This window comes from Lepidochelys olivacea (assembly GCF_965140295.1).
Source record: "Lepidochelys olivacea isolate rLepOli2 genome assembly, chromosome: 4".
Classification (NCBI taxonomy): domain Eukaryota; kingdom Metazoa; phylum Chordata; order Testudines; family Cheloniidae; genus Lepidochelys; species Lepidochelys olivacea.
Window position 1 is genome coordinate 135,211,359 of NC_140414.1, and position 16,620 is coordinate 135,227,978.

The window sequence follows — 16,620 nt, forward strand, 5'->3', positions numbered from 1 at the left end:
CGTTCTAGTCTCCGCCCCCCGCGCGGTATGTTCCTCGCTGCCCGCCGTAGGCAGTCTGCGCGCGGCTGGCAAGATGGCGGCAGCTGTCGTTACGCGGAGGCTGTCGGGTCAGTGTGAGAGACTCTAGCGGCGGGGGTCGGCTCCTTGCCCGTGGCGAGGATGCAGGGTAGGGGAGGTGAGCGGGGGGGATCCTGGCCCGTGGGGGCAGCTCCTGGATCACGGTGGCCATCAATTCCTTGCCCCCTTTCAGCAGCCCGGCCAGTGGTTCTGTCGGGGGCAGCACCAACCGGAACCCTCCTGCCCTTGGTTAACAATCAGCTACTCCAGTTCGCTGCCTCTAGGGGACATGGGATTTGGGACTGGGAGCCTCGGGCTGAGGCTCTGCCCCAGCTGCACCCAGATGGGGGGGGGCACGCTTCGGGTGCGCAGGTGTCTGGTTTTCACCTGGAGCACCCAGTCAAAAACGGGACCATGGCAGCTCCCGTCAGCACTGCTGACCAGGCCGCTGACCGTCTGGTTGTTGGCGCTGCACAGTGGGGCTGGCAGGCTCCCGGGAAGCAGCCAGCATGTTCCCCCCTGGCTGCTAGGTGTAGGGGGCATCCCGGGGGCTCCGCATGCTGTCCCCACCCCAAGCACTGCCCCTACAGCTCCCATTGGCCGTGGTTCCCAGCCAGTGGGAGCTGCAGGGGTAACACCTGTGGAGGGAGCGGCGCAGAGCTGCCTGACCAGGCCTCTGTGTAGGAGCTGGAGGGAGGACATGCCGCTGCTTCCAGGAGCTGCTTGAAGTAAGTGCTGCCTGGAGCCTGCACCCCGGACCTCCTCCCAGGCCTCTGTCCCAGCCCTGATCCCCTGCTCTCTGAACCCCTTGATCCCAACCCAGAGTACCCTCCTACGCCCCAAACCACTCATCCCCAGCCCCACCCCAGAGCCTGCACCCCCATCTCTCACACCCCCCCATCTGCACCCCAACCCTCTGCCCAAGCCCGGATCCCCCTCCTGCCCTTTGAACCTCTCGATCCCAGCCCAGAGCACCCTCCTACATCCCCAACCAGAGCCCTCATCCCCCTCCTGTACCCTCACCCCCAACCAGAGTCCCCTCCCACACTCCAAACCCCCTGGCCCAGAACCCCTTTCTGCACCCCAAATCTGTCATCCCCGGCCCCACATTGGAGCCCCAACCCCCAGCCCGAGCCATCACCCCTTCTCGCATTCTAACCCACTGTCTCAGCCCCCTCCTGCACTCTGAACTGCTCATTTCTGGTCCCACCCTAGAGCCTGCACCCCCAGCTGAAGCCCTCACCCCCTCCCACACCCCAGCCTCCTGAGGCAGCCCAGTTAAAATGAGTGAGGGTGCGGGAGGAGAGCAAGCAATGGGGGGGGAGATGGAGTGAGTAGGGGTGTGACCTCGGAGAAGGGGCAAGGCATGGGCAGGGTCTTGGAGAAGGGGCGGGGCAAGGGTGTTCGGTTTTGTGTGAGTAGAAAGTTGCCACCCCTACCCACACTGACCATGTATTAGAGATGGAAGGGTGTAACTGGAAGCGGATTCATAGAATCATAGAATTTCAGGGTTGGAAGGGACTTCAGGAGGTCATCTAGTCCAACCCCCTGCTCAAAGCAGGACCAATTCCCAATTAAATCATCCCAGCCAGGGCTTTGTCAAGCCTGACCTTAAAAACTTCTACGGAAGGAGATTCTACCACCTCCCTAGGTAACACATTCCAGTGTTTCACCACCCTCCTAGTGAAAAAGTTTTTCCTAATATCCAATCTAATTGTGGCAGCCCTCGTTGGTATGGGGGCCTGTGTGGTTTGCAGAGATGACAAATCCCAGCATGCACTACAGCTGTATCACTCAAACTGGGATGGAGCATCCTGTGCAAGATGAAGCAGTGCATGGTGGGATTTGGTATTTTTATTGCTGCACCTCCTTAAATCAAAATGAAGCATTGCATGCTGGGATATGTCTCCATGCACCATACTCCAGGGTCACGCATGTGACAAGCCCAACCTTTTGGCTTGTCCTCACCCTGTTTAGTGAGTCTCATAAATAGCTTTTAAAAAGTTCACTCATCCACAGGCAACTGATGGAACATGATGTAGGTGACCTCATCTTCAAATTGGATATGAGGGCTGTACATAACACAGTCCTCCAGCCCGAAAGTTCTTGGGTCCGGATGGAGAACTGCATGTTAGAATCTCATTTATGCGGGGTGCATTTCCATATTGAAAGTGACTGTTGCTATGGCCATGAGTGTGTTTTCCCTGTTAGCCACGCTTTGGCTGTTCTTGGTTTAGACAAACTGCAGCTTGTTGGTGCTGTGATTCTCTGTAACCATGGATGGTGTGCAATGCTCTGAAATGCTGGTCTGTCTTGCCAGAAGCCTAGCTAAATGATTTCTAAAACATTGAAGGGGAAACAGGGTGATCTGTGTACTAACCACTGAAAGGAAAGTGTCATGTTTAAAGTTGTTCGTCAGAAGCGCTCTGTATATGGGGAAATATACAAATTTCGTTTTCTCTCTGCAAGATTTAGTTTCAGCTCATAAATGAGCAAAACATCAACATTAATGTCAATCTTTTACAATTTATAAAAGAAGACTTATTTCTAGATATCATTAGTCTGAAAATACTTATTGAAAGGCTGTCTTAAGATAATGTACATGAGAGCAGCAAAATATTTCCAACAAGGTCTTGGTCAGTCAACCATCATTATAAAACTTTCCTTGATTTTCATTGACCGCTAGGTGGCAGATCTTCAAAAACTTTCACACCCAGAAGCTGAAGATTCTGAATTTGGTGCTAGAATGAAAGTCATTGGTGATATTGAACCTACATGTTAGTGTCTGAGGAATATCTAGCTCTACATTTTCAGCCAGAGAGATTTTGATGATTACCCTTGCCAATCCCACTGTCTGCTGTGTGCAAAGTGTCTAAACAGGGAATCTAGCAGATTTGTAATTAAGTGGTATTAATGTTTACTGCAACACAAAACATGGGTTCAGGTGTCGGGCGGTTTCAACCCACTGCTCACTTTTCATTAACTTTTCCTGGTATTATCTATTCTTTCGCCACAGGGATTTTAAGACCTCTGAATTTTCTGGTCCCTTTGGCCTACAACAGCTCCTGCAACATCCGTCTTATTTCTGGACTCTCCATACGATGTTTCAACCGGGTGCAGGCCCCATTAGCTTCCTCTGCTACGAAAGCTCTGTTGTCTGCTAGTGATCGGTCATGTGGGTGTCCTCTCTCCATCTTTAACAGGTGTGGTGTGTTTTTAAAGGGTGAATGTTACATAAAACCTATTAGAAAACAAAGAGCCTGCTGTAAAATTTGCAGAATGTAATACACACTAGAGTCAGCACTCAAACTTTCTTTCGTATTTCCCACCATTGCACTAGCCCAGCGTACAGTTCAGCTCAACCAGTGGCATCAGTGGTTGGAATGCAATGTCGACCACCACAGGTATGTTTGTCCCCGACCTAACTCTGCTCAGAGCAGGCTGAACCAGTGCTAGAGCAATGATGGGAAACAAAGAAAAATACCTGTGTACACAAGCTTATAAGGAGAGTGTTAGGGTTAAACCTGTTTTCTATCCAAATTCCATATTCTCATCAACACTTTTGAAAAGTAGCATCTTTCCCCAATTTGGCATGGGAAGTTCTGCTGCTACTTTTCACTCTTGCAAGCGGGATCAGTTTTTAAAACTCCTTCTCCCGCCTGTATCATGTCAAGACCCTTTAATGAAGATGCGAGATGGAATGTGCCTCAAACATGTACCTCAGCTCATCGCAATAAGAAACCTTGTTATATAACTGGTGTTTGTTTTATTAATTAAAATAATGAAAGCCCCAGATCTCTAATGTTAAAACATGTAATTTTAACTTTTCACCTGAACTAGCTCTTGTGTTACACTATCCTGAGTTCTCAACTCCATTTTTAAAAGTTATGAACCAAAGAAAACTGTCTATACATTGCCTAGCACAGTGGGGCCCTAGTCCATAACTAAGGGTCCTAGGTGCTACGATAATTTAAATAATAATATTTGAAATTCACTCAGCCAGACATTTGCACTGCAATGTAATAGATATGTATATGTCAATACTCAGCCAAAGGGCCTACTGAAATGTTATATCATTTTGCTTTTAAATTTTCTGAGGCAAGTTGGTGTAAAGTCACTCTGGGTTTTCCAGGTGGAGTCAGTCAGGTGCTGCGTTCTGGGGAAAGACCACTTAGTTCTTGTTAAATTACATACTTCATCTTTTCTGTTCTTTATTTCAGTGTAACAGCCTTACTGCCACATGTCCTTCAGCAGCCAGCGAGGACTCTCACATATTATAGCATTCGAAAAGGAAAGAGGAAATCTGTAAAATCTGTGGTCTATAGATTTCTCCGACTGCACTGCGGCCTTTGGTTAAGGAAAAAAGTAAGGCTTTCATTTTATTAAATATGAGATCTACCCTTGTTTAAAAGAGTGACCAGCTGCCTTCCTTCCTCTAGGGATCAGTAGTGATTGGGAGGGAAGATTAAAAAAAACAAAGAAAATCCAGGGTGAGAGTTGAAAGCTGACTTGCTCAGGGCATGGGGATTGTTGAGGTATGGGTTATTATTGTTGCTATACATCCATCTATGGTAAAGTGATGTAGAATTCTTTGTCTTCTGACAGGCTGGTTACAAGAAAAAATTATGGAAAAAGTCTATTCGCCAGAAAAGACGCTTGAGGGAACAAGTGTTTTGCAATAAAACTCAAAGTAAACTCCTTGATAAAATGACCACTTCTTTCTGGAAGAGAAGAAACTGGTACGTTGATGATCCCTTCCAGAAGTATCATGATCGCACAAACCTTCGACTCTAGGAAACCTCTCTCTTCTGTGTCTCAGTTCACGCTTCTGTTTTTCCTCTTACTGCCCAATACATGTCATTGTATGTAGGCTGGGATCTTTTTATGTATTTCCAAAGACAAATAACTATAGTCTGTCATTTTTCCACATTTACATGTAACATGCAAATATACAGTCTGATTTGAATTATTGGTACAAACATCCAAAATAAACTAATTCTGGACTGTGACTGGAGTATTCAGTCATACTTGGTTATTGTATTTCACTTAAAGTGGAGGAGGGGCAAGGGGAAAAGTTGAGAAATTTTGATTCAGCTAAATATTCTGAACTTCTCGTGGTGAGATTCTTGCAATAGGGTATGTAGTTGAACATCTAAGCTAAATTTTAAGAATTAATATTAGAATGGGAATGTTTAAAGCAGTTTGAAAAATACAAGTAATATAGAATGGGTATTACCAAAGCACCTAGGAGCCCCAGTCATGGACCGGGACTCCATTTGGCGAGGCACTGTACAAACAGAACAAAAAGACAGTTGCTGTCTCAGTGTCTGCATTAACTGAATGGGGCTACCATTTTAATAACGCTGCCCAGTTTCCTACTGAGTAGGACTGACGTAGCTTCTCCACTGGAAAACGCTGAAAATTAGTGTGTTCCAAATGTTGGTCAGTGGATAACTAAAGTGATTAAAGCAAATGTTAAATTAGCTAAAATTAGAGAACTTCCCTTACAACCACTCTGAAAGTTTCTAATTTTCATTGCTTTCTTATTAATTGTGAATAATTGCCTGCTTGTTAATTCTCTTTTAAATTCTGGCTCCACTTTACACTACACATTTTGGTACACTCATGGCCCTTTTATATGAAACAATGTATGTGATTTTAGTTTTACACTCTAGGTCAGGATGATATGTTTGCTTCTGCTTTTACTAAGGCCCAATCCCTTGCATTCTTTAAAACTTGGTAGCCTGTAGACAGTGTGACAACAGTAGCTTCAAACTGTTCCATTCTCTTTACTGTAGCCTCTGTCAATCAGTTCCATTATCACTTGTTTGACAAGACAAGGCTTACTTCATAATAAAGCTGTGGTAGTCCAATGAATTCACTGGTAACAGGTTTAGTAGCTGTATTTTTTACCAACTGGTAATACAGAAAGGAGTTCTGAAGGACATGCAGCATTTAGTGAATACATCTATATACAGTTAGCAAGAATTAAGACAACTAAATAATGCAGTAATAAAAGTAACAAGTATTCTGGCCTGCCAGATACATTGAACAGACTGAAGATGCTTTCTTCTTTGTGGGTTTTTTTTCTTTTAAAGAAAAGATTAAGACTTTATTCAGGATGTATATCAAGCATAACAAAACCAGCAAAACGCCAACCTTTGGAATACTGTTGTAATGTCCATCCTTATGAGGCATTAAATGTACTGTCCTATCAGAGATCTTTTACACTGATCATGGGAAAGAAACCTCTTTTAAGTGCACAGTTATGATCCTTAAATATGTTTGTATAAGTGTGAATCTTAAGAGTACGCATAGTGTTCTTTACAATTTTAAATACGGGCTAGGTGCAAAACAGGTACCCGAAACAAATAAACAGCAAAAGAAGACTGATTAATAAGCATTCTGTCACAAATATATAGATATTACTACATGAGAACATGGATATTTCACAGAGCACAGTCAAAGGCAGCAGGCTGTTTACATGATGCCAGGGAGCATCACATCCCTCTAGTAAGCCTTTCCTCATTTTTTAATCACGAGGTAATTTCTCCCCTTGTTGTTAGAAACAGAAGGCCTGGTTCTCCTCTTCCTTATACCAGGTTTACACTTGTATAATTCCCTTGGCAATTACTCCCAATTGACACTAGGCTAAGTGGCACCTTGGCTGTAATTGAAAATAGCCCTGCTTCAATGATGTAGCTACACTGGTGCTGATAGTTACATTTAGACAAGGAGGCATAAGGGTTTGCAGTGAGTTGCTCAAAGTTTACCCCATTCATAATTAAGGTAAATCCTGTGTAAACATGCAGGCTAATTCACTGGCCCAGGCACCAAAGAACATTCTCTAATCACAGGATTTCTGTCCCCTTCTCTTCAAGGCTTTAGTTTTATTTCTTCAAAATAACACATTCAACATATCATTGCTTGACCTGGGGTCTTTTGCAGGGGCCTAACTACTCCATTCAGGCTTACAACCACCTGAGAGTCGTATACCCTGGGTTTTTTCCTCAGAGCTGAGGACTGATGCTGGAGGGGGCCTTGCCCCCAACCTGAGCTCTTGTTATTGATGAGAACCAGGTTATCTTCAGGCTACCTGCTCCTTGATCTTACTGCTTCAGCTGGGTGGCAACTGATTAGTCAGAGGAGGGGCTGGAGCCCCATTCCCCTTAAAGGGCCAGTTAGCATGTGATATTCTGATTAGTTCAATTGATGCAAACCCAGGTTTGCCTCTGTCTACTGCTAGGGGTCAGCCCATGTGTAGCAACAACAATGGTTGAACTGAAGTTATTCCCAAGGGGAGACAGTGCCTGAGAGAAGAGTCAGGACCAAAGAACATACCGCTGTATTTGAATGTTAAAATGACAGACCTTTAGAGGAAGCATTTGTAAACAACCTGTGTCTGTAATATACTGAATTCAAAGCAAGTGATTGTTCTAGCCTGTGTACAGAACACTATACCACTAAGCATACATGTTTAGGCATTCACATTTCTTGTCAGTCTATACACAAATACACAGCTCAGTTGATAACACATTGTTGCCAGCGATATGAAAAGGGGGGTTTGTTTTTTTTCAGTTATACAGTGAATGTCTTCGAGAGATAAGGCAACTCCCTTGTCAACAGTTTCACCTCAGCATTTAAGAAAATCGAAACAGTCAAGTTTACAGTAAAACAGCAGGTCAGACATTTAAATAACTTTAGTGAGGATGAATGTTAATACACTGAGTAGAATTCATCAAACGTTATGCAGCTGTATATTTTTATTTTTGGCATAATTTGAGTGCAAACTTGTCAGCTTTTGTTTTGTCTTATGGCACCCTATTGCGTAGCACTGAAAATAAATTTCAGCGAACACTTCAGGCAACGTTGCGATTTTTTTAAAAAAACTTTTGCTGAAAAATCAAATTGACTCTAAAGCTGCTTAACTTAAATACATAAGCTTGGCTACTCAAAGCTTTTGCTGAGTGTGTTCTAATGACGGAATATTTTTCAACTGCGATCTAGAACGCATTTTTTTTTTAGCATATAGTCTTCACAAAACACAATATACTCAGTGCTTATAAGGGAAATCAGATTTTCCAATAACAGGTCCAAGTATTGTGGCAATCGCAAGAAATGTCTGTTTGCCCTTTCCTCTTACTAACCAAACTGCTACAAATGTTTGTGGGGAGGGGACAGCAGTAATTTTTACTTTCCAAACCATTTAAGGAAGCTTCAGAATTACCTCAAGATGAGTTAGTAAGAAGGCTGAGATGTAGAAGCCTATCCGTCAGATAATATTTAACAAAGGCCACATCGGATATGCTTATCTCTGAGTCTGGTGCACTCTAACCAGTTATTGGCATGCTGGGCCACTTCTGTACCTGAACTAGGTTAACAATATTATTCATAATCAAGTCTGTTTATTGATCAGTTATCAATGGCAATCATACGTCACATTCTAAAAGTTTTTCTAGTCTATGGGATAGTGCCAAGAGCAAACACAAAGGGCCACATAATTAACTCATTTATGAATTTCACATGCTTTTACATTTACAGAAGACACCAACTTTAAGCACAAATACACATATCCTACAACTTCTTCCTCTTCTTTTGTATTTAGCATTTATATATGGATACCAATGCACCAGCCAAACTACAGAGTCTCATGGTTTAAACCAGAATCCACATACTGGCAAAATTCTCTCCAAGCCACATGGAAGAGCTCAATTCCAATGCCCTTCTCTGGCTGTGGGAGTGTAATTCCCACATCTGCACCAGAAAAGCAAAACACCTGAAGTGAGCTTCTACATGCAGATGAGGACGGTGAATTTTGCCCTATGAACTCAATGGCTAATGTGATTCTGGTTAACATTGTAGCAGTTATTACAAACATGGCTTACATATATTGTAGAACTGCCAGTAAAATGTTGATCAAAAGTTATAAGATTAATTCTTTCATTTTTACAAAATATATCACTTCTTCTGGCTCAGGAGTATCAAAATTAAGACTCCCCTACTTTATTTTGTGAAATCAGTTCATTCTCTTGTACATCTCTCTTTCTCATCATCTCTAAGTTGTCTCTACATTTTCAGCACAATGACGAGTTCACATAATTTACTTGCAGAAAAAGAAATGGAGCTGCAGCTCAACTTTTGCTAATAAGTCTTAGACATTCTGTACAGTCGAAAGAATTCAAAATATCTCACGTCAGTCAGTCTTGTTATAAGATGGAGGAAGGGTAGGGAGAAAAATCTATGGCTCCTGCAAGTCCACTTTGTTAAGGATAAAGCCATAAACAGATACATTAGTCAAAGTATCATTGAGAGCTATTGAGTATTTTTTTGTTTGTTAGCATTCACAAGCTAAAACTATGCAGACACAACTAATAATTGCAAATGTACAGCCTGACAGGGTTAGCTTGAGTGTATATTCTGCAAATGAAACAGGGGGACTCTGACACTGTTACTACCTGTGAGAGTGTTGTCATGTTATGGGAAAATGCAAGTAACGTGTAACTTAAGGGAAGAGAGAAAGGCCATGTCTGCAGTGCTGCACATCAAATCACATCCATCTCACTGCTGTTTTTCTACATAATTAGCAAGTAGCTCTTTAAGGCAGAAGAGAGACATTCTGTGGATCTTGGTGCTATTGGCTCATCGCACTCACATGGTTTCAGTGGTAGAGGTCGAGGTACTTTTCTTCCTGAAGCGAGGTCTAAGAGGTCTAGGCGGTGCCTGTGGGGAATCAAGAGAAGTTTTTGTTGAAACAGGAGTAACATAATGTGTTTTACATCTTCAAAGTGATGTACAGATATTCATTTACTCATCCTCATGATACCTCATGGAGGGCAGGTAGGTATTATCCACATTTAGAGATGAAGAAACAAAGACCGGATCCCTAATAAATCCCCATGTAAAGATTCCCTAAATAGGCAGCTGGGAATTTCCCCAATATGAGGGAATCCTTGAGTGGCTTAAAGCCCTGTAGCCAGCTCAACACCATCACCCTTCTGGACTCCTGACTTAGGAGGCATGGCTAGAGCACACTGTGCTTCAATAAACCCTACCGGAGTAATAGCCCCTAGGAAGGTATAAGCTATTGCAATTTACAGAAGCCTCGAGACTGCTCTAAGTTATGCCCCTATGATCAGGAGAGCAAAAAAGTACCAGAACGCCAATTTTGGCACTCCCCACCCCAAATGCTGCTCCAGGGCACCTGAGAAATCAGTCGTCTGGGCCCCACAAAACCTAAGGCCCACTCAAAAGGGAACAATGCATGCTGTGACTTGTAGCCTTCACAGGCAGCCTCTTCATAAAAAAAGACAAGGACATCTGCAATCTTCTCCATTTTATGCTAACTGGATGAAGCCTGTGAACTCCGGCCAAGCTGCCAACCCAGATTCCTTGTCTGGACAAAGCCTGGACACTGTTTGAAATTATTTCAAAACAGAATAATTGAAATTCTGCCTTACAGTTACATTACTGATGTGGAGTTATTAAAAATAGACCCCTTCAGACATCATAAGTGAGCTACAAGCGGACGGTTCACTGTACGACTCACAGGCAATCTGTCAGGAGGTCTATCATGGCTGCCTAAGTGGTAGGTGCCAGATTAACTCCGCTTTAGTCTCAAATCCTGGGTAGCCCCATTCCCCAGGTGGGTAAACAGTCTGAGCGAGAGAAAGCACCCTGAGCAGCAAACAGACCACTATGTGGTGGTGGTAACCACTGGTGCATAGTTCACCCAACAGAGCTACAGCATGGCCCAGTTATGGGTTGTGAGAATCACACAGGAAACTAGTTAGATGAATCTTAAAGCAGTAGAAAGTGTTGCTCAGTTTAAAAATGCATTTACGTACATTGTGTAGCAAACTGCCTATGCAGTAGCAGGCCAGCATATTATGATTCCCCATAATATGGTAGTATTCATAATGAGTGCATGGTAGCTGAATGACTATAAAGTGATATAACATACAAATCACTTTTCAATATTCTGTCAAGTACTTAGATTTGCTCGACACATAGGGCCAAAATCTGCCCTGGTTTCAGGGGGAACAGATATCATTGGCTTCACTGTAAATTGTGCACACTTACACCAGGCCTGAGTAGTGTGGGTTATCATCACGCAGCTTAACCTGGCATCTACCACCCACTCCCATTCTCTACCAGATAGTACCCCAAAACTGCCTTGGGCCCCAATCCTGAAATCCTTACACCAGAAAAACTCTCAATGAAATTAACAGAAGTTGGGCCTGAGTATGGTCTGCAGGCTTGAGCCTCTGGCGGTTTGCTGCATGGCTGGCAAATCTAGCTATCTGTGGTATTTACATGGCCTCCATCATCATGGTATCTGAGCACCTCACAAGCTTTAATGCATTGCTCCTCACAACACCCGACAGCTAGGGCAGTGCTATTATCCCCATTTTACAGATGGGGAACTGAGGCACAGAAAGACTAAGGCCCAGATCCCCAAAGATACTTAGGCAGCTAACTTCCACTAATTTCCATTTGAAATCTTTGGGGATCTGGGCCTATATGACTTGCCTAAAGTCATAGAGATAATTGTGGTAGAGCAGATTTGAACTGAACCCAGGTCTCCAGCAAGCCCCCAACCACTGGGGCCCACCCTTCGTTTTTACTTCAGGAATAGTCAGGAGATTCAAGTCCTCTTGTCTTTCCATTAGTTTGCAGTTACCCACAACTGATCTAGGACAAGAATGTATTTCCAGAGCACAGCAGAGACAACTCCATTTCTGCTATCTTACCTGTTTCAGTCTTTACAACCAGAGACTCATGGGTTAACTCATGGCTGGCATTTAAAGGTCTCTGCACAGAATTATAGAATCAAAGAATTGTAGGACTGGAAGGGCCCTCGAGAGGTCTTCTAGTCCACTCCCCTGCACTCAGGGCAGGACTAAGTATTATCTAGATCATCCCTGACAGGTGATTGTCTAACCTGCCCTTAAAAATCTCCAAAGACAGAGATTCCACAATCTCCCTAGTCAATTTATTCCAGTGCTTAATTACCCTGACAGTTGGGAAGCTTTTCCTAATGTCCAACTGAAATGGCTCTTGCTGCAATTTAAGCCCATTGCTTCTTGTCCTACTCCTTGTAACAACCTTTTATAAAAACTGTTATCTTGTGCCCTCTCAGTCTTCTCTTTTCCGGACTAAACAAACCCAATTTTTTCAATCTTCCCTCATTGGTCATGTTTTCTAGACCTTTAATCATTTTTGTTGTTCTTCTCTGGACTTTCTCCAGTTTGTCCACATCTTTTCCAAAATGTGGTGCCCAGAACCAGACACCGTACTCCAGTTGAGGCACAATCAGCGCGGAGTAGAGCGGAAGAATTATTTCGTGTGTTTTGCTTACAACACTCCTGCTAATACATCCCAGAATGATGTTCGCTTTTTTTGAAACAGGGTTACACTGTTGACTCATATTTAGCTTGTGATTCACTCTGACCTCCAGATCCTTTTCTACAGTACTCCTTTCTAGGTAGTCATTTCCCATTTTGTACGTGTGCAACTGATTGTTCCTTCCTAAATGGAGTACTTTGGGACATCTCAAGTCTCCTCCCAGCTTCTCATGTAATGCCAATGCCAACCGCTTCTCTGTTCTACTTCTCTTGTGTTTTAAAGACATCAGATACCCAGAGGAGGGGTGAGGGGAAGACATCTTTAAGTATTTGCCACCCTTTTAATGCAGGCAGAGGAGCTCCTGGGAGAAAAGCTATGACTTTCCAAACGGGGGAGGGGGGGAGGAGGCGTGTTTAATTTGGCTTATTCCTTCAATGCATGAAAAAACTACAATCAGTTCCAGCACTAGCTGTTACCCTCCTCCCTAAACCCCAGACTTGGATTTAACTGAGCTTTAGGTGTCAGGGGAAATGAGTTGGGGATGGTTTCTAAGAGGGCCCAGAGGTCCATGCTCTGTAAAGTGAGAGGCTGAGACCAGGCACTGTAAGGAGAAGCATTCTGCCAGTCCACCTCAATGCTGACCTGGGTCAAACCTGAGGGTCCAGCTAAATGATGTGAAAAGACCATGAGGTGCATTACACTGGATCAAACTATTTGTTCATCCATTCCATTACCCTGCCTCCGGCAGTGACAAGTATCTGAGGCCTCTGCAGCATAACCCTAATATCCAGTGGGACCCATTACGTTATCTTTTTATTATAAATTGTTTATATTGCTATAGCACCTTCTGACCAAAGGTCATACCACACTTTGTGAACACTGTTTAATTTAGCCTCTCAATCCTTCTGTGAGGTAGCGTGGGCTCATTATCCCATTTGTATCAACGAGGAAACTCGTACAAAGAGGTTTTGTTTAGACACTACACTGATGAGTTCATTAGATTAGACAGATGATTTGCCCAATGTCAGAGGATGTCTGTGGCAGAGCTGGCATTAGGATCCAAGTCCCCCAGGTCCCATGCCTGTGCCACAAGCCCATGCTCAGCGATCTCTTCATCTCTGAATTCCTGAAGAGCACTACGGACCTAATGGAAAATAAATACAAGATAGAAATATCAGAACTGAGGCCTCCAGCCAGAAGGGAAGAACTCGGAGAGGCTCCCACTGGAACAACTGCAGAAGGTGATCCTGGGTATAAATCCTGTGGCCTTCATGGATCCTGCACCGTGTGTGGAGCTGCCAGAGACATAGCCACCATGTCTGGAATAGGAGCCATCCACAGAATAGATAGCGCATCAGAGGAGTAGATCCTGCAGCAGCTTTGGAGAGCGCTGCTACTGGGGCAGCAGAGCCACCCTGACAAGAGAGAAATCATTGCTGCATAGTTCTGGGATGCTCGTTTGGTAGGGAGAGGAGGGCAGGGCTCTGTGCTGGTGGCCCACTTCACAGTTTTGTCCGTGAGCAGCCACCCTCTCTCTTTCCCTTCATAGTAGCATCGGAGAGGGGGCAGCACTCTAGCCTGAGGAGCTACCATCCAGAGGCAAGGAGACTTCAAAAAGGCCAGGTCTCTTCTCTCCCTCGCCACGCACAGCAGGGCCAGGGCTAGGACCGGCAGACAGCAACTCAGGGAGTTGACATGGAGCATAACTGGTGAGAAGTCATTGAGATTTTCAAAATTCCTCCCCTGTTAATGATCTCAGGTATTATTAGAGCCATAGATAAGGACACTTTAGAGCAACGAGTATTATTTTTACCCCAACAATATCCCCTTTCATACTCTCTCTTTGAGCCAAGTTAAGAGTATAACTGTTCCGACTTACCCATTGGTAGAGATTTCCCACCTTTGATTTCTTAGAACCTATATCTGGGCAGACAGCAGCTGCCTCCATTTTCGCAAAGATCTGGAAGACTTCCTCATCTCTGCCATCTCTGATTTCTTTTCAGTATTATTCCTTTGACTTGACTGCCTTGTGGCTGTATTTACTATGAACATGAGTGATGGTAAAACCTTTTCTGGCAAAGCAGAATGTATGCACTTGTATCCTTTATATGTCTGTCTGTCTTTGTTACAAATTAAAGCATACTTGCTAATATAGGGCCTGATTCAAAGCCCATCCAAGTAATGAAATCAGTGGAAAGACCTATTAATATCAATGAGCTTTGGATTAGGTCCATATTGAATATGTATGGATCTGGCTCTGAATTCTCCCAAAGTTTTGGGGTGTTTGGATCTTGGCACATCTCTCCATCTGTCTTCCCCTCAAAATATGACAATAAAAATTTCCCTTAAGTAAATGCAAAGTGAAATGGAGAGTTTTGTGTATCTCCAAAACCTCACATCCAAACACCTCAAAACTTTGGAAGAATTCCAAGTTAGCTCCTAATTTTGCAGCTCTGATTTGTTCTTATAGGTGTGGAACTTAAACTCCCACAGGGAGATTCCACACCTATAGGAAGAGCTGAATATTCAAGTCCAGACCCACCCTGCAAGACTGAAAGTAGAATGTTGGCCTCAAACAGCGTTTCCATTCCAAAGAGAGGTGTCCTTCTGGAAATCCAGGCAACCTTGCTGGTTGCAGCACCTTTTCCAATATGGAAGTACCTCAAGAGCTTGTTCCTTCTTTTTGAGCCTTCTGTTCTTGACCATGTGATCCAATAAATCATGCTCTTCATCATCTGAGAACACTAAGTCTTTTGTTTCACAGTTTGCCTCACGAGGCTTTTCACACGCATCATCCATGTCTACCTCAACCACTTACAACAGCATTTTTAAATCTACATGGTGAAAACAAAGGATAAGGAAGGTCAGTGGTGACTTGGCTTCTGCTGTTCATTTCACTAATCTCACCCCAAAGCCATGCCTCTTCCAGAGATTAATAGAAATGGGGTTCATATATCACACTCTAGTAACAGTGGTTGCAGTGTCAGAAACCAAAGTGGCTCCAGCTTATGGTGTGTTTATTAGCTGTGTTGGACTTTTTAAATGCAATTTAGACTAATTTAACAGCCCATCTGATGTTATGTAGATTCCATAAACAGTTGGTTTTAATCATATTTGGATCACAGATCAGTGAAACGGCTAATCACTCAAGAAAAACCATTCTGGCACCATACTGGTCTGAACAAATACACCAAGGGAACATTTTCACCTCAGCAAAAAAACAAAACAAAAAAAACCAAACTTGTAACTGAACTTGAGGAGTTACTTAGATCTCCTCTTGCATTGGCCACTTTGGCTGTGTTCACACTACAGAACCGAGGCATTCCTGGGTGAATTAGTATGGCTGCACTAGTATAAGCAGTAATGGTTCAATATGCCCCATCCCTGACATGCTGCCTTGTGTTCTGAACTGCTACAGTTTTGCCTCATGTTTAATGCTCTTCTAACTCCGTTCAGATGCATTTCCCTCAGGACATCTACTCCACAGTTCCTGGTACTGCTTCCAGAAAGGAGTGGCTGCTGGGAGATTTCCAAAGCCACTCTGACTATAATCAGACCTCACTGATGTAACTGAATTTGGCCCGCTGTGTGCAGATTGCAAATGCTTGTTTAATAGTTAATGTCTGTGCAGCATTTTGAACTTTTTAAGTGCTATTATATGGAGGCAGTTTGAGTCATTAACAGTACTGGCAGATTGTGGTCCAAAGTTGGTATAGTGTATCCAGACAGTTAAATTAGATGATATTTTTAATTGGTAGTACAAAGTATGAATCAATGAAATGGTACCTAGCTCCAACTAAACCTCCTACCCCTCTGCAGACAATTTGCTATGGTGCTTTTATAGTTAAATTGATGGCTTATATCTTTTCCATTCTGAATTGTTGTGGGCCTGGAAGCTTTTGCTGCTTGTACAAATATTACTGACAATCACTGGCTCAAGGTCCAGTTAAACTATAGATTTTTTATAATAATCTAGGACAGCATAAAAATAGCAATTTCTACCTCTCAGACTGGCGATAAGTGCACAAATGTGATAATAAGAGGATCCTTAAATTCCTGATAAGTATACGTAGCATTTTAAGTCTTCAAAGTACTCAACAAATCAATTGCCATGAGTTACATAAGTATTACTCAAAAAGAAAAGGAGGACTTGTGGCACCTTAGATCACGAAAGCTTATGCTCAAATAAATTGGTTAGTCTCTAAGGTGCCACAAGTC

At 43.4% G+C, this 16,620-nt stretch overlaps 2 protein-coding genes across 5 annotated transcripts in view; one reads left to right on the forward strand and one right to left on the reverse strand.

Moving 5' to 3' along the window:
- Positions 1-5,066, forward strand: MRPL35 (mitochondrial ribosomal protein L35). 3 transcript variants are annotated; one of them, XM_084627311.1, is made up of 4 exons: positions 1-107; positions 3,074-3,260; positions 4,278-4,422; positions 4,663-5,066. In XM_084627311.1, exons 1-4 carry the CDS (start codon positions 74-76, stop codon positions 4,849-4,851), a joined length of 555 nt encoding a protein of 184 aa, XP_084483437.1. In that variant the 5' UTR covers positions 1-73; the 3' UTR covers positions 4,852-5,066. The 3 variants fall into 3 exon arrangements, with proteins under 3 accessions (XP_084483437.1, XP_084483439.1, XP_084483438.1); XM_084627313.1 differs by having other exon boundaries at positions 86-166; XM_084627312.1 differs by lacking the exon at positions 1-107 and adding an exon at positions 145-175.
- An 878-nt stretch (positions 5,067-5,944) lies between these two features.
- Positions 5,945-16,620, reverse strand: part of REEP1 (receptor accessory protein 1) — a 118,535-nt gene continuing 107,859 nt past the window's right edge. Inside the window, exons 8-9 of one of the 2 annotated variants that reach the window (XM_084627309.1) lie at positions 15,064-15,203; positions 5,945-9,777 (exon numbers count right to left, since the gene is read on the reverse strand). In XM_084627309.1, coding sequence (XP_084483435.1) covers positions 9,706-9,777; positions 15,064-15,203 — 212 coding nt within the window. In that variant the 3' untranslated portion in view covers positions 5,945-9,705. The remainder of the gene's footprint in view (positions 9,778-15,063; positions 15,204-16,620) is intronic. The other variant, XM_084627310.1, reaches the window with a different exon arrangement.

Bases quoted from the DNA above. Each gene is read 5' to 3' on its own strand.
- MRPL35 (XM_084627311.1), top strand. From the start codon at position 74: ATGGCGGCAGCTGTCGTTACGCGGAGGCTGTCGG. The intron at 108-3,073 runs GTCAGTGTGAGA...CTTTCGCCACAG, and splicing joins CGTTACGCGGAGGCTGTCGG to GGATTTTAAGACCTCTGAAT. The intron at 4,423-4,662 runs GTAAGGCTTTCA...GTCTTCTGACAG, and splicing joins GCCTTTGGTTAAGGAAAAAA to GCTGGTTACAAGAAAAAATT.